The sequence below is a fragment of the Garra rufa genome, chromosome 1 (assembly GCF_049309525.1).
Source record: "Garra rufa chromosome 1, GarRuf1.0, whole genome shotgun sequence".
NCBI classification, from domain to species: Eukaryota; Metazoa; Chordata; class Actinopteri; order Cypriniformes; family Cyprinidae; genus Garra; species Garra rufa.
Genome location: NC_133361.1, coordinates 57,980,722 through 58,006,432, shown reverse-complemented (window position 1 = coordinate 58,006,432; position 25,711 = coordinate 57,980,722). Strand labels below are relative to the sequence as shown.

Genomic DNA, 25,711 nt, shown 5'->3' with positions numbered 1-25,711 from the left:
ATAAAACTTTTATTTTGAAATATTAAAGGCACGCGTGATATATGGCTTCACAGTGTGTCAGTTTGAAACCGTTTGGGAGCGTAAAGTAGCAACAAGTGATACAGCGCACAATCGCAGCTACTGATGACATTACCAGAAGACACTGTTATTATTATTTAAAATGATTTAGTGCACAGCAATTATTTACCTTAGACATACGTTTACATTCATACTTACGTTTACATTAGCACTTTATATATTTGCGCTTCTCAATATATCTGAATGAGTTCTGCTAACTGGTGAGCTAACAAAATTATGAAAACAGAAATATATAGATTTAATAATGACACTATTACACTACATCACATAAATATAACTAATTTAGAAGCATGTCACTGGACTGCGTCTTGTAGACTGACAAGTCATGGCATGTCTCTCACTTACGGTTGCCTGCATTGATAATTAGCTAAAATATGTACCAATAATTGCTTTGTTATTTTTAAATAATGCACAATATTATGCGGGATGTTTTAATTAGTCTTTTGTATTCAGAAGCAACATGAGTGATCAGGACTGCTTTGGGATTCTGGACTCTGAGTTTGATCATTACCTGGTGGACATGAAGCCATATGTACTTAAACTGACAGACAAGACAGGTGAGAATAATATGTGCCAGTAGTGTAAATATACTTAATATATTTAATTTGCATTTATATAAATTGATTGTGTCTTTTCTGACTTTTAAGTTTTGAACTGTAGAGTGTGTACGCTGTCATTTCATTTCATTCTAATTACTTGAAATTGACCTTTTACAAAAACACATTCGCCCAGCAGAGCGCCAGAGGTGTGCGCTGTGGATTAAAAAGTTGTGTGATCCTGTGACCTGTGGCTCTGGACTGGCTGGAAGGAAAAATCGTAACATGCACGCTCGACTCCTTCTGCACATGCTCAGAAAAGGAGTTTTAGATGGTCCCTTTACCCACAAACCTGAAGCAGGCAGCCTCAAGACTTTACCTACGTACATGGTAAATACTGCATTGATGCATGCATTTAATTTGAATTTCATAAGGCATTTACGTCACAGTTTGGCCAGTTACCCAGGTGCGCGGCCATATTGGAGATACTTGGATGTAGACAACAGCATTGATTGCATGGTTAATGTACTACTGAATACATACTTCTGTTAATTTATGCTGTCTAAACCACAGAATTATTTTTTTTCCACAGTTTAGACAGTATTAATTAAAATATTAGCCTAATATTTCACCTACCTGACCGGAAATGATAAAAACAACACGAGTGTTGTCAAGATTCTTGCCAACCACAAACACCTTTTGTTCCTCAGTTTTTTGCACTCTTCTCCTTAATTTGTTATAACTTTTGGGAGTCTATAGTACTTCAAATGTTTTTCCCGGTCCAACCCATTAGTACAGCCCAAAACATGACAATAATTGACCATTTTCAGCAGCAATAATCCAAAAAATGCCGGTTTAGTTTGCCATTGTTTACGTTCAGTGCTGCCAATATGGCCGATTGATGATGCGTTGTGAAAACACTCTATAGACCATTTCAAGGATGTAAACAATAACAAGCGCGTTGGAACGTTACTGCGCATGTCCGGTCCTGAAACATTTCCGGTAGCGCTATTTCTCCGATCTGTCAATACGAACACATTCTTTTAAAATCTAGCAAAAAAGCTAGTTAAGGTAAAAAAGCTGCTCATTAACTAATCGATGCTGCGTGCGTGTACACGGGAGATTGCTAAAAGCATATCACATGAACGGAAATATTGTGAACATTTATTCGTACAATGGATGTCATCAGTCTGAAGCAAGCAGTGCAACTTACTTCATGTTTTGTTCCCAAGATATCCGGAGGTTGTTCGTGATTAATTTACTTGCATTGCGTGGTCAGTCTGTATTTCTGTTTAAATATTTGTTTTCATTAGTACATTACTTTTCACAATACATATCGTTCCAAACAACGCTAAATGTATGCTATTAAAGTGCCCCTATTATGCCTTTTCAAATATGATATTTCATGTAGTGTGTCATGTAGCTGTATGTGAACATAAACTATCTGCAAAGTTGTGACGCCGACAGTGCACTATAAATAAAGTTTTTGTCTAACAAAAAAAAGAGTCGGCTCACATTCGCCTAAACGAGTCGTCAGCAATTCGAATCTTTTTTCTGTAACGGCCACACGTCACGAGCTACACATTTGCGTAATGTCCGCCCACATTCAATTTCGCAAACAACTTGCCCGCCCACAAACAGTAGGCCTACCATTTTCACGTGGATTACATCATGTCAAGAAGACGCCCTGCGCTGTGAGAGTAAATTTGTTTTATATGCCCTTCCGAAAGATGAAACTATCAAGAATGAGTGGTTAACATTAATTTTTTCAACACCTCAGCAGTCCAATGCCAATCTTGTGTTGTGTTCGCGTCATTTTACTGATGACTGCTTTTCCAATCTTGGGGAGTAACGTTACAACGCGAGATTCACCAAACGCTTGGTTTTAAAAAATGGATCAGTGCCCAGTTTATTTGGACCGGCTTGCTCCTCTGAACTTCTACCTGTAAGTATGATTAATAATTGTATTTTCTAGCGATCGTTCAAAATACGTCTTTGTGTACGTTATGGTGTGTAACAACCCCGCACATGTCTTGGTAACCGGCTAACTTACGTTTCTGTAGTTCTGTTGTTCAGCTGTGAGTGCAATGTAGTCTAAAAAGTCTTGTGATTGATGCAGCTTGACTGTCTGTCTGCCTTATTGGTTTAAGTAATGATAATGATAAACGATGGCTTAACGCAGTGTTATGGATTGTACAGTGTTGAAGTTCACAACGTAGAGATGTGTCCGGTTCGCTTACAAAAGCAAATTGCAAGCACTTTCCACAGTTAACATATGACACCCACTGAGAAACGTCCTGCTCCGGTCGTGCTTGCAAAACAGTTTCTTGTCGATGTGACACTTCAACCGTTTCATCGTCAGACTCCGGCTCGAATTGATAGGGTAAAATCGAGGCTATCTTTTCTATGCATTAACAGGTCTCCGCAGCTGTCATTCAGTTATGCCAATGGGCGTTTCGTTTTGCGCTGTAGCGGTAGACCAATCCAAAAGGACTGCACCATCTGACCAATCACAGCAGTGAGGGCTCACGGAAAGGAGGGGTTTAGAGAGACTGATTCTTCGAACTGCTTCAAACGAGTCGTTTACGAATCATTTAGAAACGGGGTAAAAATAAGTCTAATTTTGGAGAAAACTAAAGTGTTTTTTGAACTTGCATACATGTAAACCTGTTTTAAGAGACTATTACAACAATATTAACTACCTTTAAAATGGCATAATAGGGGCACTTTAAACTAAGCGCTCGATGCTATTATTACGTGTTGAATTCATTTCAACATGTGTTCAACGTTAGTTTGGTCAAGTTTGTTGCTGTGGAACAGTGCAAGTGGAGGGTATGAATGCTCCGAGTCATCATGTGATCACAAATAAACAAGATCGTCGCAATTCAATGCTGGCTAACGTGTTTTACATAAACCTGTATATCTGCAGATTAATAAATGCACACACAAACACACACACATAAAGTATTCATATATGTTTTTATGCACGTATTTACTGTTCACGCCCACACAAATTATATATATATATATATATCATGTGAAAATGAATACTGGTGTAATGTAAAGGCTGATGCTAATTCAGCTTTGCACAACATATTTTTTATAATAGAAATAATTTAAATAATTAATCATGTTAATAAACATAAAATACTCACAAACTTTTGACCAGTACTGTATATAAACAAAAAGCATTCTCTCACTTTCAACTGTTTTTATTTCCAGCACATGTATTGATATGTAAATATTTGTATGAACATAAAATGCTTCAACAAATGAAACAACAACTGAAACAACATTTGAACTGAAATGGAGTACAAAGGGGGAACAAATATCAAAAGCAGCAGTCTGTGTCTGGCCTGGTCATCAGTCGCTTTAAGTACTACACTAAATTACTGAATACTACATTCAAGTTCTCAATCACATCTGGGTGTTGATATGGTCAGATGTGGTTTGTCACTGCAGGATGATCAGCTGTCCTTGGGTGTCTACAGATGATGGCTCTCCTTACACTGCCTTCTCAGATTTGGTGACCCTTCTGTATTTCTGCAACTGTTTACATCAGTTTAGAATACTTTCTAGAAAACAAAACAAAGGATATTAGCCATCATTATGAAAATGTATATAACATTTAACCAATTCTATGGGAATTACAGGGAGCTAACAAATTTCAGTATTACACTGTATTGTCAGATTTAGTGACCCTGCTGCATATTTACAACTGCTTACATCAAAATGCTTCCTAGACTAAGAAACAAATGATATTAGAAATCACCTGTATAAATTTTGTTTACATTATATAAGGATAAAAGTAGAAAAACAATCATTTAATATATTGCACAATATAAAAAAATAATAATGCTATTATTGCTTAATACGTCAGTACATCTTGGAATTAACATTACCAAAGCTTATGTGATGGAAAATAATATTTACCATAAACATTACGTTTTGTAAACTACTGCCGTTAACTGTTACACAATACGACATTCACGTACTTTCATGTTACTCACTGCATTTGTCAACTGACAAAATAACTAGACGACTAATATGAATTTAACCCACATAACACTTAGCAATAAAACAGAAATAAAACAGAAATAAAAAACTTGCCTTTTTTCATTAACGCTACACGCGAAAGTTAGATGCATATGTAAACAATGACAAAATGCTACTTTAAATTATGCAGCATCATACTTGAAGAGTTAACGTAAAGATATACAAATAAACCGATTAATTAAAAACGATATTTACTTGCCTGAATCGAAATGTGCGCTGTATATCCTAGAGTTGCTTGTTGTTATCCAGCCTTCTCCTTCACTGCCGCAACACGGGTACGTTTCGCGGAAATCTACCGTTAAACACGTCTCAGAATGTTAGTACCGCCCCAGAGGGAGCACACAACCACCGAACGACAAGGATCTAATTTTAATTTAGACATTTAAGCAGGATGTTTGTATATATATATATGACCGCAATCCCACTGTTCATAAAGCGCTTCTCGCCATTTTGAATGCGCTGGATCACTAACCGGAAACGTCCTGGGACCAACGACGTCACTTCCTTAAGCCGCCGAATAGCGCTTGAAATGGTCTATAAATCTGTTGTTAGCCAGTGTGTTTAATTGGTTTGAGTGCTGGAATCAGCTGTGATTGTTGAGTGTTGTGATTTTTGTTTGCTTTCCTGTTTTAGTCTATCTATTTCGATGAGCCATTGCTGGCCAGGTCACAAGAGCAGAGATCTGCAGTGCTGCCGGACTGGGTGTCCGGGGAGTTGGGTCAGACTGATGGCTCATGGTCCACCTCACCCATCTCAAACACACACAGGTATGACACAGATTACTGTTACACCACCTGTGTTGGGGTTAGGATGTCATGTGATAGATGTGATTGATTAATTGCATATTTGTGGCCATATTAGTGGCCAGATGGATGAATAATTGTGAATCCTGAGATATGAAAAGGACCTACATGTCCAGGGTATACTGTATTTTACCTCAAAATCAAAAAGAAAAAAAAAAGACTTTTTCGTGGAAGATTAAAATGTCTCCATGATCTGCTTTTTAAAAAAATATTGTTGTATCATACAGTGTGCCTCCCTCTCAACATACTGTACTACACAACACAACACACATTCACTCACGGGACACTGCACTTATTCGCAATCACAAAAGTACATTATTTGCATATTTTAAGCTTTGCTGGTTAAAGTTCGTGTCCTGTTCTGGCATGCGCTTCATGAGTGCGGACTAAGATATCTTTCACGTATGATTCGCTAATACTGTCAAAAAGACACAAGGATCACATATAAACACAGTTGGTTATATCTATAAAGTGAAAGTAAACAGTTAAGAGAAAAACTGATGTGCACCTGTATATTAGATGCGTGCAGCTCTAAACATGAACAGAACTAAACATGCTGCCGATCGTCATTAAAGGGAGAGTTCACCCAAACATTTACTCGCTCACATGTTGTGCTGAACACAAAAGAAGATATTTTGAAGAATGTACATAACAGTAGCTGCCCCCCCCCCCCAAAAAAAAAAAAAAAAAAAAAAAAAAAGGTAACTGGGAACCAGTAACTGTTTGAGAAGAAGAAAGAAATTAATTTGAGTAAAAAAAAAAAAAAAACACTTGAGACCCCAACATGAAGCCAGTCATTTGGTAACGGCTTGTTTCCAATTTAATAAATAAATGAAAGAGCATGGAGTGATACAAGAGCCATGAAACTAGAACTGATCTGTAAGAAGTTGTTTAAGAACACATTTATTGCTCACACAAATATTTATATTAATAACCAAATACAGCAGCTGAAATATTCCAGAGAGTCATTGTAATAAGAGCAACATTTCATCAAGGTCTCTTAAAGGATAAGTTCACTTCCAGAACAAAAATTTACAGAAAATGTATTCACTCCCTTGTCATCCAAGATGTTCATGTCTTTCTTTCTTCAGTTGTAAAGAAGTTATGTTTTTAGAGGGAAACATTTCAGAATTTCTCTCCATATAATTGTTATGAATGGTGCCCCCAAGTTTGAACTTCCAAAATGCAGTTTAACTGCAGCTTTAAAACGATCCCAGCCAAGTAAGAAGGGTCTTATCTAGCGAAACCATCGTTTTTTTTTTTTATATACAGTTATATAATTTATATACTTTTTAACCTCAAATGCTCATCTTGTCTCATCTCTGCGATGCACATGCATAGTTTGTGTAGTACTGATGTACTGACCCAGTGTTTACAAAGTGAACATACAAAGAAAATCAAATGCCCTTTACAAAAAAAGGTAAAACTGCGTTGTAGGACGATTTTGAAGTTGAAGTCAAACCCTCGACATACCCTAACTGTATTGACCCGGATTACACAGACTATGCATACATATCACAGAGAGGAGACAAGACGAGCATTTGAGGTTAAAAAGTATATAAATTGTCAATTTCTTTCGAACATAACCGATCGTTTCGCTAGATAAGACCCTACTTCCTCAGCTTGGATCGTTTAGACCCCTTTGAAGCTGCGTTTAAACTGCATTTTGGAAGTTCAAACTTGGGGGCACCATACATATCCATTATATGGAGAACAATCCTGAAATGTTTTCCTCAAAAAAAACGGCTGAAGAAAGAAAGACATGAACATCTTGGATGACAAGGGGGTGAGTGCATTATCTGTACATTATCTGTACATTTTTGTTCTGGAAGTGAACTAATCCTTTAAGGTTTCCTATATAAGATGAAGATCTGATCTTCATGTTGGTCAAATTAATGCAGAAATACAGAACACTGACAAGCTTTCTAGCCCAGCTCTATACAGTTACCATGGTATAAAATTATTTATACCAAAATCAATAAAATCACATTATTGCACTACAGTGTGATATTAATTTTTTTTTTTTGAGTAATGTTGACTTTTACAGCATGTACAAATGTGTTTTTCAAAATATCTTTATTGTGTTCCTCATAAGAAAGAAAGCCAAACAAGTTTGGAACAGTGTTGTTTTCGTCAACGATGACGATGACGAAATCATTTCGTTGACGCCACTTTTTTTCATGATGATAACGAGACGATGACGAGATAAAAATAGCTCGTTGATGACTAAAACATGACGAGACGTGTGTGAGTTTTCGTTGACGAGACGAGAATAGACGAAAATGTTAGTGGGTGGTCCGTCAGACGTTTAAAATGCATGACATTTCTGCTTATTGTGCATGCCAATCAAAACCTAAAACGTATTTGCCGCTATGGCAAGCTGTTTTAGCATTAAATACTCTTTGCCATACTAGTATGGCAAGCCGTTTTAGCATTCCATCCTTGTTTGTCTTTCTTCCTTCATTATTGTAATTATTGGTGAAAATAGTCGATCCGGAAGCTCACATTGTGTTGAATTATAGATCTGCTATCTTCAGAACTTACAAGTGACACTACCCAACAGCAAAATACTTACTGACCTACATTAATCTGTTAAAAGACTACTTTTTCCCCTTTTTTGACTAAAACTAGACTAAAACCTTTTTGACTTTTCGTCGACTAAAACTAGACTTTTGACTTTTCGTCGACTAAAATTGGACTAAAACTATCACATATAGAAGTGACTAAAATTTGACTAAAACTAATAAGCATTTTAGTCCAAAAGACTAAGACTAAGACTAAATCTAAGATGGTTGTCAAAAACAACACTGGTTTGGAATGACATTTGTGACCCTGGACCACAAAACCAGTCGTAAGTCGCTGGGGTATATTTGTAGCAATAGCCAAAAATACATAGTATGGGTCAAAATTATTGATTTTTCTTTTATGTCAAAAATCTTTAGGATATTAAGTAAAGATCATGTTCCATGAAGATTTTTTGTAAAATTCCTACTGTAAACCTATCAAAATGTAATTTTTGATTAGTAATATGCATTGTTAAGAACTTAATTTGGACAACTTTAAAGGTGATTTTCTCAGTATTTTGATTTTTTTTTCACCCTTAGATTCCAGATTTTCAAATAGTTGTATCTCGGCCAAATATTGTCCTATCCTAACAAACCATATATCAATAGAAAGCTTATTTATTGAGCTTTCATATGGTGTATATATCTCAGTTTTGTAAAATTTTACCTTATGACTGGTTTTGTGGTCCAGGGTCACATATTTTTTTTAATTCGGGGTGAACTGTCCCTTTAATTTGGAGCTTTAATGAAGGACACATGACGGCTTCATTAAAACCAGGCCTGTAGTACATGAAATAGTCACACCCTCAGCTGACACTCTCACAACACTTTTATGTTCATCTGTGTTTGTACACTGCACTGATAAGTTGCTTCATGCAGAAGTGATGCCCTCACAACTCCACAGAAAGCTCTGTAGATTTCGTCAGAACTGGAACACCTGTCATTCACAAAGCTCTACACATCCCCAAGCCCCACTGTCAACAACTCTCCTGTTCTCTCTGACAAAATCCCATTAAACTGTCACTTACGACTCCTACTGAGCTCCAGCTATATGTTTTCCTTCCTAAAAATGAGTGGCAGTGTTGTCTGTTCAGTGTTGAGTGTAAACACCATTGACACCAGTATGTCATTGCTCCTAGTTGACATGTGAGAAGAACTTTCTTGAAAGAAAAAGATTGTATATAAATTGCACCAATGCACAATCCATGCCAGTTGTTGCCAGAAGTCACCAACTCTCACTGAAAATAAATGCGTTTAGGTTACTCCAAGTTGCTGTAAGTGTGAACCAGTATTTAGTTTAATAAATTTAATGCCAGTGAGATGTATTATGAAAACATGATGTTCTGTAAGTTCTCCTACACTGCACTTCAGTTCAGTGATGATCTGTCTGGTCTATAGTAATGTCATTTGCCGAAGATAAAAGCATTCCCTGAAACTCACTTCATCTTGGAAGCTAGAGCCAAGAATCACAAAGTGCTCCTTTGAGCCCTTGTCTTGTAAGACTGTTTCATACACTCCACTGCACATTAAGGCTAATGTAATATCTGCACATGATGTGACAAGTATTTCATTATTATTGTAATAAAATGTTTATAATGTAAGAATATGTACATTAAAATATCTTGAGCTCATATCTTTTGTTCAAATAACATATATTACAAATGACTACATTATGAACACACTAAAACTTTTCAGCGTAAGTGCAACAGTATTTACGATATATAATTTTCTCTCAACATAATAAAGTCCAAAACACACTTTTAAATGGATTATTACATTAAAAACATAAGCCTACAATTTTGATTATTTTGACATTATGACCCACTTGGTTTTTTATGTATTTGTTTACTAATATGTTATTATTAATATAATAATTTAAAATGGAATATAGGCTATTGTTTTTTTTTTTCAGTAACACTTTAGAATAGGGAACACATATGCACTATTAACTAAGAGTTTTTCCTTAAACGGCTTATTAATAGTTAGTAAACAGCTAGTAATATGCTAGTAATAAGCAACTACTTAAGTACTTTATACAAAGTGTTTTTAGCTTTTCATTGTCTTTTAAAATAAAAAAAATGTAATAATCTCATTTGAGCATATTAATGTATAGAAATGTAAAGTAATGTATAGTAAGTGTCCTAAATCAACAACAACAACAACAAAAAACAGCAATAATCCTAGTGATAATAATTGCATGTTTTATTTTTAGATCTTGTGCATTTTGTAGATAGGTTTTGGATGAGACTGCTGTTGTTTTGCCGTGTCGCTCTTGGTGTGAATAGGCCTTTAAACCTCAACTATGCAAGACAAAATCATTGGGAAAGACACATGCTTGTGTTTAGCCACACAAATGAATGTTTGGCAATGCCAGGCCTGTGTTTTTCTGCACTTTCAAGTCGTGACTCAAAGAGTCATTGACCCTTACAGCTGAAGATTAAACTGCTTCTTCTGAAATTAGAGATCTTTCAATTGAAGCAGTCAGCAGATAGAGGAAGTCCATCTGCTTGAAAGCCTGGACTTGTGCTTCAGTGCTTAAATTTGGAGAAGACCATTAAAGGCATTTAGATCACAGACTCAAGTCCTGCTGGAGAAAATTGCAGCCGTGTCTTTTATGTGTCGCTCTCATTTAGATCAGATTAAAGCTTTGAGCTTTCGGCTCTTCTCTGATGTGGCTGTGTTTGCTTTCAGTCAGTCAGTCAGGTGATGATATAACAGTTCTTCTCCTTTTGTGGTTTTCATGGGTGAAAACAATTGTCATGGGAGTCTTTTTTTCCGTTCCTTTTTCTTTTTTGTCTTTAATCCGTTGCTATTGAACATTGTTTGAAGTTTTACTGCTGTTGTGTACAATCGTTATGTTTGTATATTACATTTGAAACACAAGTAATGTTTTTTGTAGGAGTTGGACATGCTTCTTCAAGCCATAAAGTTTGATGGTTTGTGCTTTTCAGACTTTATTTCCTTATTTCTCCCGTATGATCATTTCAGATTACTGATGTGTAATCAAATGTGAAAATGAAAATGCTAAATTGGGTGACTAACAAAAACAAAACAAAGATATTTTCTTTAAAACATAATACAAAAATTGACCGGTTTAGGGCAGTTAAGAGTTTTTTTTTTTTTTAATGATTTTCTGGACAATGAGTATGTTATGCTATGGAAGCCCGTTTTTGCCACTGAATAAAAAATAAAAAAGGTAATTGCGACTTTTTTTCTCAGAATTGCATCATATAAACTCGCAATTCTGACTTTTTTCAGAACTATGAGATATAAATGCACAATTTCTAGAAATAAAGTCAGAACTGTGGAATATGAACTCACAATTGCGATTTTGTATCTTGCAATTCTGACTTTTTTCTCGCAATTGCGACTTTGTATCCCACAATTCTGACTTTTTTTCTAGTTCTGAGGAGGAAAAAAAAAGATTGATATGTTCACAGAATGGCAGGTTTATGTCTCATTTCTCATGTCTTCATTTTTTTCATATTTGTCTTCATTTCTCAGAATTAAGTTTAAATCTTGGAATTCTGATGAGTTTATATTTCTCAGAATTGCGAGTTTATATCTAGCAATTCTGACCTTATAACTCACAATTGTGAGTTTATGTTACATAATTATGACTTAATTTCTCAGAATTTAGTTTAAATCTGAGAAATCCGACCAGTTTATATCACGCAATTGCAACTTTATTTCTAGTTTATATCTAGCAATTCTGACTTTATAACTCACAAATGTGAATTTATATCTCACAATTCTGATTTAATTTCTCAGAATTGCAGTTTGTATCTCAGAATTCTGAGAAAAAAAGAATAAAATAAAAAAGAATAAAAGATAAAAAGTCGCAATTACCTTTTTTATTTTTTATTCATTTTATTCATTATTCTTCCAGTTATCGCCATGTAGTCAGTAGCCTATTGTAAAGGGGGGGAAAAAAAAATATATATACATATTTATTTATTTATTAAAATCACAATTATAATTGTGAAGTACATCTATAAATGTGCATCAAGGTAATAAAAAAATTAAAAAGTAATAAAAATGTAAAAATTCATTCTGCAAACAAGGTGATTTTCAATTATATGATTTTTTTTCTCTCATATTATGTAAATTTGTTTGTGAAATATCTTCTAGTCATAAAAAAAGAATGGCACAGAGTGGTTTAAGTTCCATGTTTGTCCACCTGATGGCGATCTTCACTTAACTTTGGCTCCTGAAGAGTTTGGAGGCTTAAACACAGGTGAAAGTTCAGACACGCACTTGTTGAGCTTGTCTTGTGTGTAACAGATCTATACACACTAGTAGTACAGTACAAGAATAGTGAACAGTCAGTTTTTCAATTAAAGTCATTTCATTATTAATTAAAAAATATTAAGTGTCCCCAACTAAGCAAGCATACATAAAAACCCTATTAGACCATCGTCAAACACTTTTGTCTCTACAAAAAATATTAGGATTTTTTTTTATGTTTTTATACTTATGTCATTTTGTTATTGATGCTTATTTGTTGTGTTCTGATTTTAAAGTCTCATCCTTCTACATTTACTGATTGTCACCTTTCTTGAGGTTTGTGTGTCAAGTGCCAAAGTCAATGAATTTATTGGCTCAATGAGACATTTTGCATTCAGGGAATGAAGAAAGTGGAAAGTGGATCAAACACACCAGTAGCCTATAAACAATTACTAAAAAAGCACTTTAAAAGCACTGCCCTTTTAACCAGGTACAACACCAGTGTCCTAAAGGATTAGTTCACTTCCAGAACAAATATTTACAGGTAATGTAGCCTACTCACCCACTTGTCATCCAAGATGTTCATGTCTTTCTTTCTTCAGTTGATAAGAAATTACGTTTTGTGAGGAAAACATTTCAGGAATTATCTCCATATAATGGACTCAAATAGTGAACCGAAGTTTGAACTTCAAAAATGCAGTTTAAACGCAGCATCAAAGAGCTCAAAACAATCCCAGCCGATGAAGAAGGGTCTGATCAAGCGAAACGATCGGTTATTTTCTAAACAAATTGAAAATTGATATACTTTATAACCTCAAATGTCTTGTCTCGTCTCTGCGATGCGTAGTCTGTGTAATCCGGGCCAATACAGTTAGGGTATGTCGAAAAACTCCCATCTCGGTTTCTTCGCTGACTTCAAAATCATCCTACATCGCTTCAGAAGTACTGATCCAGTGTTTACAAAGTGAACATACAAAGAAGATCAAACGCCCTTTACAAAAAAAGGTAAAACAGAAGATGAAGACGAAAACGAAACATACCCTAACTGCATTGACCTGGCAGAGATGAGACAAGACAAGCATTTGAGGTTAAAAAGTATATAAATTGTCAATTTGTTTAGAAAATAACTGATCGTTTCGCTAGATAAGACCCTTCTTCCTCGGCTGGGATCACTTAGAGCCCTTTGAAGCAGCATTTAAACTGCATGTTGGAAGTTCAAACTTTTATATGGAGAGAAATCCTGAAATGTTTTCCTTAAGAAACATAATTTCTTTACGACTGAAGAAAGAATGACGTGAGCATTTTGGATGACAAGGGGGTGAGTACATTATCTGAACTAATCCTTTAATGTGTGGTTACGTTTACCATTTCACAAATTTCCATAATTTCAATAGGAAATAAATAGGAGGGCAAAACATTTTCCCACACAGTTTTTGCATCATTGGGTTATGCAAATTCACCACACTGACCAACAGCTGCTTGGTTTGAAAGTAACTTCTGTGTGAGCTGTGCTTGATATATTGCGTTTAATGAATTTGCGAATGTGACCGCACCTTTACTGACCACCCAGAACAAACTAGCAACAGCCTAGTAATGCTTTTACAACTAATCTGAACACATGCGTATCTTACTAGCAACACCATAGCAACCACTCAGAATGTCCTAACAATGCATAGCAACACCCTTGTGGCCACTGGGATGTTGTTTAGATCATTTAAAAAGTCCTAGTTGCCATAGTTTCCTCATGTGAACCATCCCATCTGTCTGTCTGGGTTTTATGCGTTCACCGGTAACATTAGCCAGAGTCTCCAACCACTGCCAAATGCGACAGCGGCAGCGGCGGCCATAAGAGACATCAGATGTGTTCCTGAGTCCAAGGTTTAAGTCAAGTGTGCATGAATGCTTTGGCCTTGTGTTTTTAAGTGGTGTGGATGAGGACGTGTCCCTGAGACCGAGGCCGTTCTGAGCAGCTGCAGGTCAGGACACAGGGGCTTTAATCAGGCCGCGGGGCAGCAGCACCTCCACGATCTGCCCCCACATCTCTTTGATCCCACACTTTCATCTGATTCAATTATCCCCATCCACCTGTTAACGGCCAGGCGCCAATCACAATGGCTGGCCCTCATCTGACAGCTCAAAGGGAAGGTAGACTGTGTGTGTGTGTAGTATGCATGCAGTCCAGCAGATTTAGCTGCTGTGCCCTTTTAGATCTCTTCTTTGATGGAGTGTGCAAACATAGAGCCATATATATGTGTGTATATATTGTTTCTTTTTAGCCCCCATCTGGTTGGCATGCTGCACTACAGCTCATGTCAATGGCTGCATCCCAGTAATGTATCATTTGTGAGACTAGGATGGCTGCATGTCAAATCATAGTATGTTGATGATAGTATGTCAGATGACTGGAAGATGTACAGGTTCCTTAAGGCAGTGTTCCAATAGCCAATTTTTCAGCTGATTTTCCGTTGGGGTGTCAACGTCAATGCTTGATGGAGTGCGTCTGAAGCTTGGTGCTGACGCGACCATCATAGTTACAACAGCCAATCACATTACTTTTCTTGTGTTGCACGAACACGATTGACTAGCGTCTGCACTGGGTATCTGCATAAGATGATCTGATTTGTTGACGCCTGTGTTGGTGCTTAAAAAGTTTTAAAAATTTCAATTTTCCTGCAACTAACGCCTGTGGCATGACGCAAGGAATCCACAATTCAGTTTGGTAATGCATGATGTCACCCATTCAAAGTAAATCAGAAGCGTTAACGCCGACTCCCCGTGTGAATGCACAATTAGTTGTTACAAGCTGCTGTCTCTCAGTGAATGACTTTTAATGCTGCATAGATGATGTACATGCTGCAGCCAGACTCTCATGGCCTTGGCCAGTGTTTGGCCAGTGCATTATTCAGATTTGAATTTAGTTTTTTTAACACTTTACAGTTCAATTTGTGAAATCTAATTAAAGGCAAAGTTCACTTCCAAAACAAAAATGTACAGATAATTTACTCACCTCCTTGTCATCCAAGAGGTTCATGTCTTTCTTTTTTCAGTCGTAAAGCGGTTATGTTTTTTAAGGACAACATTTTAGGATTTTTCTCCATATAGTGGACTTCTATGGTGCCCCCGAGTTTGAACTTCCAAATGCAGTTTCAGTGCAGCTTCAAAGGGCTCTAAACGATCCCAGCCGTGGAAGAAGGGTCTTATCTAGCAAAACGATCTGTTAAAAAAAAAAAAAAAAAAAAAATGCTGTAGTTACAAAGTGAACATGCTAAGAGGATCAAACACCCTTTACAAGAAAAGGTAAAACACTGATGTGGGACGATTTTGAAGTTGGAGGAGAAAATGAGATGGGACTTTTTGACCTACCCTAACTGTCTTAAACCGGAATACACAGAGTTCACACAGAGCTGGACTATAGATATTCTGATACACTTTTCCCCTTACCGATACCGATTCAGATACCTGGGCTCAGGGTATCGGCCAATACTGACTTCTGATCTGATACCATGGATGATACCAGTGAACTAAAGTATTTTTATTATCTGACATTCATTTGACAGTATTTTTTTTTAATATATATATATATATATATATATATATATATATATATATAGTTAGCATTACTACTTCTGGCTTTCTGATGTGCAACAGCGCTGTTTATAACAGAAAATTCTGGGCACAATTTGAATGATTCTCACTAGATCTCGCAGCAAACGTATTCATTGTTTGTGAATTCAAACGCTTCTCACTGGATCTTGCAACAATGACTCCCGAATAAAACTGTTCTGGGCTCGTGCAAGTTGCAGTTCGGGCTGATAAACGGAATTTACAGTTTAACACGGAATATTGGATGAATTAATCAGAAGTAGGTCATTACACTTAAATCGTGAAATGGACTAATATTTTAAATATTAAGCCGCAAAACAACAATTTAAATATGAATTCTGCGTGTCTCTGTGTTAATGAATGGCACAGATGCGTGGTTTTGTTTATTACTCATACTGGTGCGACCACTGCATTGTTCAACTCATAAGCTGCCATTTCTGTTGCATATGAGAAACATCAAACAACAAGCAAAACTGAAGCGAAACTAAACTGCGCTACGTTTGAGCTACGCAGCGCTGACCGTTTTTATGACTGGAGTCCATGATTCCGTTGCGTTTTCCGCATTGCGGAAATCATAGGGCCCTACATATGAGGCATGTCACGGTTTTACTGGCTGGTCGGTCCAGTCTGAAATACTGTCAAACAGCAAACATACTGTTAGCACATTTGTAGAAGAACTGACTTCAGATTTGCAGCATTAAGCAAAGCCAGCGGGCATAACTAGGTCTTGTTTAGGAATATTGTATTGGATCGGTATGTGGGTTCAAGTACTCGCTGATACCAATGCTAGAATTTTTTGTGGTATCTGTGGCATTTCCGATACTAGCATATAAATCATTTTAGTCTGTGCATTATGATTGACAGCAAAATAAAAACACTGCAGTGCTTTTACAACTGCTTTCTGATGTGTATTTTAGGCTAGAGCTTAATAGCAAGTCCAAATGAAGCCCCACAAAAAAGAAAATATGAAAAAAGAGGGTGTATGTGTCTCCAATACTTGTCGAGACTTTCATATAGTCATCACATCCTCCCTCTCTTCATCATTTGACTAACGGGGGATTAGTTTAATTAGTTGAGATTTGCGTTAAGCATTCATAATTAGCTCGAGAACACGTTCTTAATTTGCCCATGAAACAAATGTGTCATGGCTGTCGAAATCAGCGACATCTAGTCAGACGAGTTTCTGCCTTTGAAGTTGCTGTTGGTGGCCCCAGCATAGCTGATCAAACTGGAATTATCTGGGCAAAGAAAGAGATCATAAATATCAGTGAACTGGAAATGATATACTGTATAATAAATGCCCCCAACAGGCATGAGAGTGTGTCAAGTCTGCTGGGAACTACAAGTGCTAGCCATGGACCATGTGTGTTTTAAATGTGCAGAAGATGATGCAATTTTTCCATCATATGTATAAAAGAACCTTTTTACGCTTCCCTGCATGCCTGTGAATTTGCTAATGGAGATCCAGGCAGCATGGAAAAGGCTAAAGCATCTAGATGTTTGTATACAGTAGATACTTGTATGATCTAAAAAGAGCTAACACTGATGCAAGTTAATGTTCGGCTCTTGTTTTAAAAGGATGTGAGAGTGATCTGAAGTCTTTTCTCTTTCACAGGAAGAGGAATTTGTTCGGCGATAAGTCACCAACTAGACCCCTGTCCTCAAGTCCCGTCAAACGTGATATTAAGGATGATGTCAAGAAGGTGAGACCTTAACACTGTCATGAATTTAACTTATCCAGGTTGAGTTACCTGGTTTTGTGAAACCAACCTAACCCTAAGACCATGACCACAATCCTTATCCTCATACACTTGGTATGCATTGAGTTCACCAATAGAATCAACATGACATACACAGACTTAACACAGCTTTTTCACAAGTTCTTATAGCTTTGGGTTATAACCAGGAATGTTCCCATTTTTTATCTGGTATTTGGGTTCAGACACCTTTCAGTAATGCAAGTTATTTGTTCCTTCCCACAGTCCTATTAAGCTTCAACAGAATCCCTGTATTTCATTAGAATTGAGCTTTATTAGACACTTCCTTGCTTCTCTTTTCTGATGAGGCAATGCTGAACTCAGGGAACTTGAAACAACAGTTCCCTGGAAGCATTCAAAATATATAGAGCTCTTAAAGAGCTGGATTCTCCTGACAAAAGAGCAGCGCCTGAAAACAAAGAGGAGCGGTACGTCATGTGACGCTCCGCAGGAATTTACTGCATGTGAAGGGAAAAGCAGAAATAATGTGGAAAAGTCAAACATCTGGTGTGCCATGAGGGGAGTATGTCCATATCTCCAGCCCTCTCTGTTACTTGATCTCTGTCTCTCTCGCTCTCTTCCTTTCCTGTATGAAAAATCTAAAAAATATTTTTCAATACATTTTTTAAAAGAATGGGAATTCTATCAAAGTTATCTGACATTATCAAGATGAGTTTGTTCTGACACACTGTTGTATTTTATTACCATTTTCTAAGCTATAGCGAATAAACTGTGATAATGTGAGAAATGTTGAAGGTGTCTGAATAAATACATTTTGACTATATGTTACATTATAATGTTATTATAATGTAATTATCATAAATTGCGCAATTGTAAATTGGGGATTCTTTATCTCTGCCCTTGTCTAGCAGATTTTACAATCTCTTTAGTTCAACCCGTGAATAACTCAGAATTCCCAGAGCGCTCTCCATCCCTGGACATGGTTTGTCGTTTCTTTGTTCCTCACTGTCTTTTTCTCCTCCAGGCGGAGGCACACAGGAGGCCGCCAACCTCCTCTGATGATAGTGACTTTGAGGCTCGCTTCAACAGCTGGAACCTTGGGGTAAAGTTAGATGCTTTTTTTATTTTTATGTATTCCTCCCCATCTACCTATTCGTTAAAAATTCAGTTTCACTTCAGCATGTATTTTCATATGTGACTGTTCACATTTCTTGTAAACTGAGCCAAGAAAGAGTTGATCTCGACACAGACACCTTGAATGATCATTTTAGTAATGAGAAGACAATATGACTAATATTGTTCCTGTTCACGAAACAAAGAAAATAATGTAAAGTACTGGTAAATAAAATTAGACATTTATAATCATTATAAGCATTATCGACATAGACATTAGTCATAGACATTATATTCACCTCACTCCACAACAAGTCCTTTAAATTTAACAGTATTCAGAGCACAACAGGAATGAAAAATTTAAGTATAAAACAAGCCAATTATTTACATTTAGACATTTAGCAGATGCTTTTATCCAAAGAGACTTACAAAAGAGAACAATGGAAGGAATCAAAATCAACAAAAAAGCAATAACATGCAAGTGCTATGACAAGTCTCATTTAGCCTAACAAAGTACACGTATCAAGGTTTTGTTGTTATTATTATTATATAATAAATGAAATAAAATAGAAAAAAAAAGAAAAAAAAAAGATAAAGCAAAAAATAGATAGAATACAACACGAACAGAGAAGCTAGTGTTATTTATTTATGAATATAGTATAAGTCTAAAAGGTTAAGTTTTTTTAAGAACAGAAATAGAATAGAGGGTGCTAGACTTAGAGGGTCAAATAAAGATGGAAGAGATGTGTTTTTAACCAATTCGTGAAGGTGGCTAAGGACTCAGCTGCTCGGATTGAGTTGGGCAGGTCATTCCACCAGAAGGGTAAATTTAATGCGCCCAATAATGTGCTGCATTATGGCACAATAATGCGCCGTTCACTTGCAGAACGCAAGCTTCTAGAGGGCACATAAGTCTGAAGTAATGAATTTAGGTAAAGGGGTGCAGAGTCAGTGGTGGTTTTGTAGGCAAACATTAATGCCTTAAATATTATGCGAGCAGCTATTGGTAGCCAGTGCAAATTGATAAAGAGAGGTGTGACTTGTGTTCTTTTCGGCTCATTAAAAATTAATTTTGCTGCCGCATTCTGGATTAACTGTAAAGGTTTGATAGAATTGGCTGGAAGACCTGCCAAAAGAGCATTGCAATAGTCCAGCCTGGAGTTATGAAGCATATTCCGAAAGAAAGGGCCTGGTCTTCCTGATGTTGAATAAAGCAAATCTACCGGACTGGGCAGTTTTTCTCTTTCTCTTTTTCTCTTATTCAGCACAAATCCAAATGTTTGAAGTTTTTCCATGTTTTGCGTGCTTGATGTTAATTTCATTATATAAATTTGTCACATTGGAATATAAGTTGTATTATGTTTCAGATTGTGAAAAAAAAGCCAAAAAAAATAAAAAAAACACACACAGTTTTCCCCCTCAGTATCCTGGGTTTGGTTCTTGGTTAATCCTTTAAAAAATAAATAAATAAAATATAATAAACAGAAAAAGAATTGCATTGTTTGCAGTAGATGACTACACCATGTGGGAGGAAAAATGTGCTGCAGTGATTGCTCAACACGTTGGCATGCGGAGTTCTTGGGATCAAAGCGTTTGAAGCTTTATAGGACTGTGTTGGGCTCCAGATTTTCTCAATAGCCACTTCTGACTTCCCTACAGATTGCGAAACTGTACGACTGCTTGTTTCATCACAGAGTTTATGCAGAAAAACAAGAGTCTGAACTTTGCTCTTATCAGAGAGTGGAGTGTTGAGATAAGTACAGTATGTGCACTTGCGGGCGGGTTTGCAGTGGCTCCGGGCCCCTGTTCTGTGGGCACTGATGCTGGACTAATCAACAGCTGCATCATGTGTGGACGTGAAGCGCAGCACCGCTTCGTTCTGCCTGGAAACCGCTGCGATAACACACTGCTGCCGTCCGGTGCTGTGGCCTGATGATTCATTTCAAGTTCAGGGCCACCTCACGCTCACACTGTGTTTGAGTAGTGAGCATGGTAACATTTTAGAATAGAGGCCAATTCTCACTATGAGTATTCCTATTAGTAACATATTGGCTGTTTATTAGTACTTATAAAGCACATATTCTGCATGACCATATTCTACATCCCTAATCCTAACCAATACCTGAACTTAACAACTACCTTATTACTGTAACTGTTAATAAGCAACAAATTAGGAGTTTATTGAGGCAAAAGTCATAGTTAATAGTTTGTTAATAGCGAGAATTGAACCTTAAAATAAAATGTGACCATGAGCACTAACAAAATGTGGATTGATGAATTTTGATTGGGTTGTTGTGACATTATGGTAACTTAACATTGTTAAAGCAGCAGTTTGTAAAATCTGTGCTGCTATTGTCACCAAAATGGAATTGTCAAGTCAAGTCACCTTTATTTATATAGCGCTTGTAACAATACAGATTGTGTCAAAGCAACTGCACAGTATTTAAACAGAACAATAGTGTGTAAGTAACGCATTATTGAAGATAATCAATTATCAGTTAAAGTGAATTGTGAAAATAAGGACGGTTTGAAAATATTTTTTTTCACACGTGTGGATTTTTGAAACACCCTACAAATCACTTTAGACATTATTATCATATTATTGCAACATAAAGTATATTATGTCAGCCTTGCAAGTTTGCCCCCTACTGGACACAGGCCCCCTGGTTGAGAACTATACTGTTCATTTGAATTGTTTGTTAGGTTTATATTACATTTATTAATTTTTCCCAACATGTGAATAAAGTAGGCTTTTCCCAATCCCAACTCTTGTTTTCACTAGCCGTAGCTTTGTAACCAGTAGAATCTCAAAGTGTCAAGCCTGAAATGTTCTGCGTGCACACTATTACTAAACAAATAAAATAAATAAAAGGTGGTTTGCTGTACCAATACACAAATACACTGGATGAAGCAAACATCTTCAACTCAAACTTGCCAAGACAGAACTGCTTGTGGTTCCATCAAACCCATGGTTTCATCACAATTTCACCATCCAGTTAGGCACATCAACCATAACTCCTTCAAGAACAGCCAGAAACCTTGGAGTTGTAATTGATGATCAGTTGACTTTCTCAGACCACATCGGTAAAACTGCCCGGTCCTGCAGATTTGCTTTATTCAACATCAGGAAGATCAGGCCCGTTCTTTCGGAATATGCTTCACAACTCATTGTTCAAGCTCTTGTTCTTTCCAGGCTGGACTATTGCAATGCTCTTTTGGCAGGTCTTCCAGCCAGTTCTATCAAACCTTTTATAATATTGTATATAATTCATTGATTTAATGGATTAATTCATTGATTGATTGATCCTGTGCAGTAAAAGTGAAAATATATACAAATTTATTATGAATAATGTTTCAGTCATGGTCTGTCTCATTATGTGTCGAGACGTGTCTTCTACAGTCTCATCAGAGAGGACAGAGAGTGTGTCCTGGAAAAATTCCCATTGCTTACAGATTATGGGTTATGTTGACAAAAGACCAACTCACTGGAGGGAAAAGGCATTTTTAAAAAGAAACGGAAATGGCCTCGCTGCACACAATGCCTCAGTGGGCTGAGGTCTGATCTCTGTAAACACAAACCAGTGACTGTATTTAAGTGGCACTCTTTGAAGTCATTCCACATTGTTTATGACAAATAAAAGGAGGTCAGGAGGTGTTTGGGACTTACCAGAAGAGGAGGAGAGTAAGGTTTGTTGTATTGTCTTATTTTTACAGATAGAAAACCCCAGATATCTGCGTGAGAACCCTATCCCTCTGTCTCCGGTAAGTGGCAGATACACAATTGGTCTCTACAATCGCATTTACAATTCAAAAGCAATGTCACTATTCTCATTATTAACTAGTTGTTAATTAGCATGCATATTACGAGTATATTAGCTGTTTATTAGTGCTTATAAATCACATATTAATGTCTTATTCTGCATTATCATATTTAGATCCTTTTATCCAACCCCATACCTAAACTTAACAACTACTTTACTATATTCATAAGCAACAAATTAGAAGTTTATTGAGGCAAAAGTCATAGTTTAGTTAGTTAATAGAGAGAAATGGTCCCCAACAGTGTGACCAAGTTCAAATGAAAACAAGATGCAAAATACAGCACAAAGAAACGAATTAGAACAAAAAACAATTCACGTCATCAGTGCTTGAAGTTTTTACGTTATCTAACAGTAGTTGTAAGAATTCAAGTAAAGATTCAGAAATATTAAAAATAATAATGTAAAGGGGTCAAATATATAATAACAACTTAATTATTATGTACACAAAAAACTTGGTATACAGTACAAAATTGATTTTTTTTTTTTTTTTTGCATTTCTGGCCATTGAAAAGCAGGATAATATAATTTGCCTTTAAATGCTGTTTTTCAAACATTGTTAGTAATTGTTAGTATTAATATTTTTTCTTGAGTTCTTTATTTAGAAATTTGGTGCAATGCTGTAAAACAACTCTCATTGTAACATGTTTTTATTTCAGCAGTGCAATTTCAGCAGAATGCCCATTTTATCTTTCACTTTTGTATTAATAGATTTACAACAAATCGGGCCTGGGAAAAAACAGCACCCTTTATGATGAGCCCACCCCAGTGAAAGCTGATAAGGAGGTAGGAACACGATGTTCTCTCATAGTACTTGAAATATGCTATAATTGCTTTCAAAATGGTCCAGTCCCCTTAAAGAAAATAGCTGGCTCAAAAATGACAATTGAATTTGCAGTGACTTAGACTCTTTGCATGGAAAATAACAGAACAAAGATCCTGTTAAACATCTTCTTTTATTCGCAAAAGAAAGACATCCCTAAGGGTTTGGAATGACATGATTAAATGACACGAGTTTTACTTTTGGGTGAACTAACTGTTTAACCAGTGATGGTTTTCTTCAGTGCTGCTGTCTTGTTGAGATTTGTCATCCAGCATGCTTTTCCATTTCTTAAGTAAATGCTCTATGATGGCTGGTTGCTTTTAATAAACTCAAGAAAGCAATGCTGGATGACAGCTTCACACACCTAACCAAAGCCAGCCTCTCTGAGTTTCGCTTGTTTAGGGACGCCGACTTCTCCTAAGAGCTTTACAAACGCTGTTTGTGATGACAGTTTCCCCCTGTATGTGGGTTTAAGCTGAAAATCCCATAGAACAAGCTTCTCTTTGATGTCATTTGACTGGTATTGTTGAATATACTGAGCATGACCTGCTGTAATCACACTTCCTCTGGGAAGAGCAGTGCTCAATTAGGTCAACTTCAGACACATAGCATCATCAGCCCTCGTCTTCACTAGAATACCGCCATTTCGAAAACGGCTGAATAGTCTTTTGAAGCAGTCCTTAAGTCTCCAGGGCTGCTGTTTGAAAGATAAAGCCGCCACATTAACTCCACACACTTTTAAGCGGAGAGATTCGGAGATTAGCAGAAACATTGTTTTACTGTATACAGAGTAAATAGCATCTGCGTCGGGCTGTGGAGCATGGTAATTAATAACAGGTGGCAGCAATGGCAGGCCAAGAGGTCTGCTTGAGTTAACATCAAGGCTGAAGAAACGTTCCCAGGTAATGGGGTGAAGGGTGAGTCAAACGTTCCTCAGGAGCTGCTAGGCTTTGATGAAGGGAAATGGTGCATGCACTGCCCTTCTTTGCCTCTGATTGAAATAACTGTGGAGCTAAAGGCAGAGAAAAACAAAGCTTGTACGAGTCCTAGTATTCATCACCCGCATTTTTCTTGTGTGTTCTTGCCATTGTGACTCGTTCTTTATGAAATTATGGGTTCTGTCTTTATATCACATACTTTTTTCCTGAAAACATTGTTAGTAAACTAGTTTTACTACTTTTTGATGTTTTGGTAGCACATCTAAACAACATTAAACTTAGCATTTAGAGCTGTAGATGAATCATTTCATGAATATATGCTAGTTAATTCATTTATAACTGATTCAGTGATTTGTTTTTAGCATCACACAAAAGTGTTCAAGGCTCTCTGTGTGATTTTATAGAAGTTTATTGTATGTATGTGCATATTACTGCTTATGACAATGTAATCGTGTAATGGTATATTGGTGCGTATAAATTCAAATATAAGTTCAAATATTCAGAAAAGCTATGAAATGGCGGTTAATTTCATAAGTTATGGCTGGTTAGTTCTAGCATTCTGCCTGCTTTAAATCAGACACAGAGATGAAGTAGTGGGGCAAGATCACATTTATGTGAATACATTAATTGTAGCATTTATTTGAAATAGTTATCTGGGGGTTGTGTGTGAATTACCTGCACCTGTGTCTCTCTCTACAAAAAAATGAAGCTGTAACAGCCTCATTGATCAGAAATATATCATAGCACTTTAATATCAAAGCTATTTTATTTAGAGATGTTCCGATACCTTTTTTCTCTTCCCGATACCGATTCCTATACCTGGGCTCAGGGTATCGGCCGATGCCAAGTACTGATCCGATACCTGGGTGTGTATCTGTATATACAGCTGTACTACTAGCCCTGTATGAATTGATAGAATTATTTCATGGTATGCTTCAGATATATCCCTTAATAAAACATGAACAAATATATACAGTGAACTAGAGTATTTTTATTACCTGACATACATTTGACAGCAAAATTTATTTTCTTTATAGTTATCATTACTAATTCTGACGTACATCAGTGCTGTTTATACCAGAGAATTCTGGGCAGAATTTGAAAGATTCTCACTAGATCTCGCAGCAACCTTATTCATTGTGCGGTGAATTCAAACACTTCTCACTGGATCTCGCAGCAGTAACAGTGTCACAAAATCAACCTTGGCTCCTCATATGCAATAGAAATGGCAGTGCTTAAAACGCAGTGGTTGCACCAGTGTGACCGCGCACAAAAATTAGTCACAGTCTGAAGCCCTGTAATATTACCACAAGCATCGCGCACACTTCAGTACGAGTAGTAAACAAAACCTTGCATCAGCGTCATTCATTAACAAAGAGACACACAGCATTAATATTTAAATAGTCATTTTGCAGCTTAATATTTACAACAAGT

General features: G+C 36.6%; 1 protein-coding gene across 1 annotated transcript in view; it reads left to right on the top strand.

The window, feature by feature from the left end:
* Positions 1 to 109: 109 nt before the first annotated feature.
* The window catches only part of cep112 (centrosomal protein 112), a 192,039-nt gene continuing 166,437 nt past the window's right edge, over positions 110 to 25,711 (top strand). The window contains 8 exon segments of the mRNA XM_073834124.1: positions 110 to 278; positions 532 to 635; positions 814 to 1,004; positions 5,304 to 5,437; positions 17,483 to 17,570; positions 18,610 to 18,687; positions 22,413 to 22,460; positions 23,228 to 23,302. Coding sequence (XP_073690225.1) covers positions 262 to 278; positions 532 to 635; positions 814 to 1,004; positions 5,304 to 5,437; positions 17,483 to 17,570; positions 18,610 to 18,687; positions 22,413 to 22,460; positions 23,228 to 23,302 — 735 coding nt within the window. The 5' untranslated portion in view covers positions 110 to 261.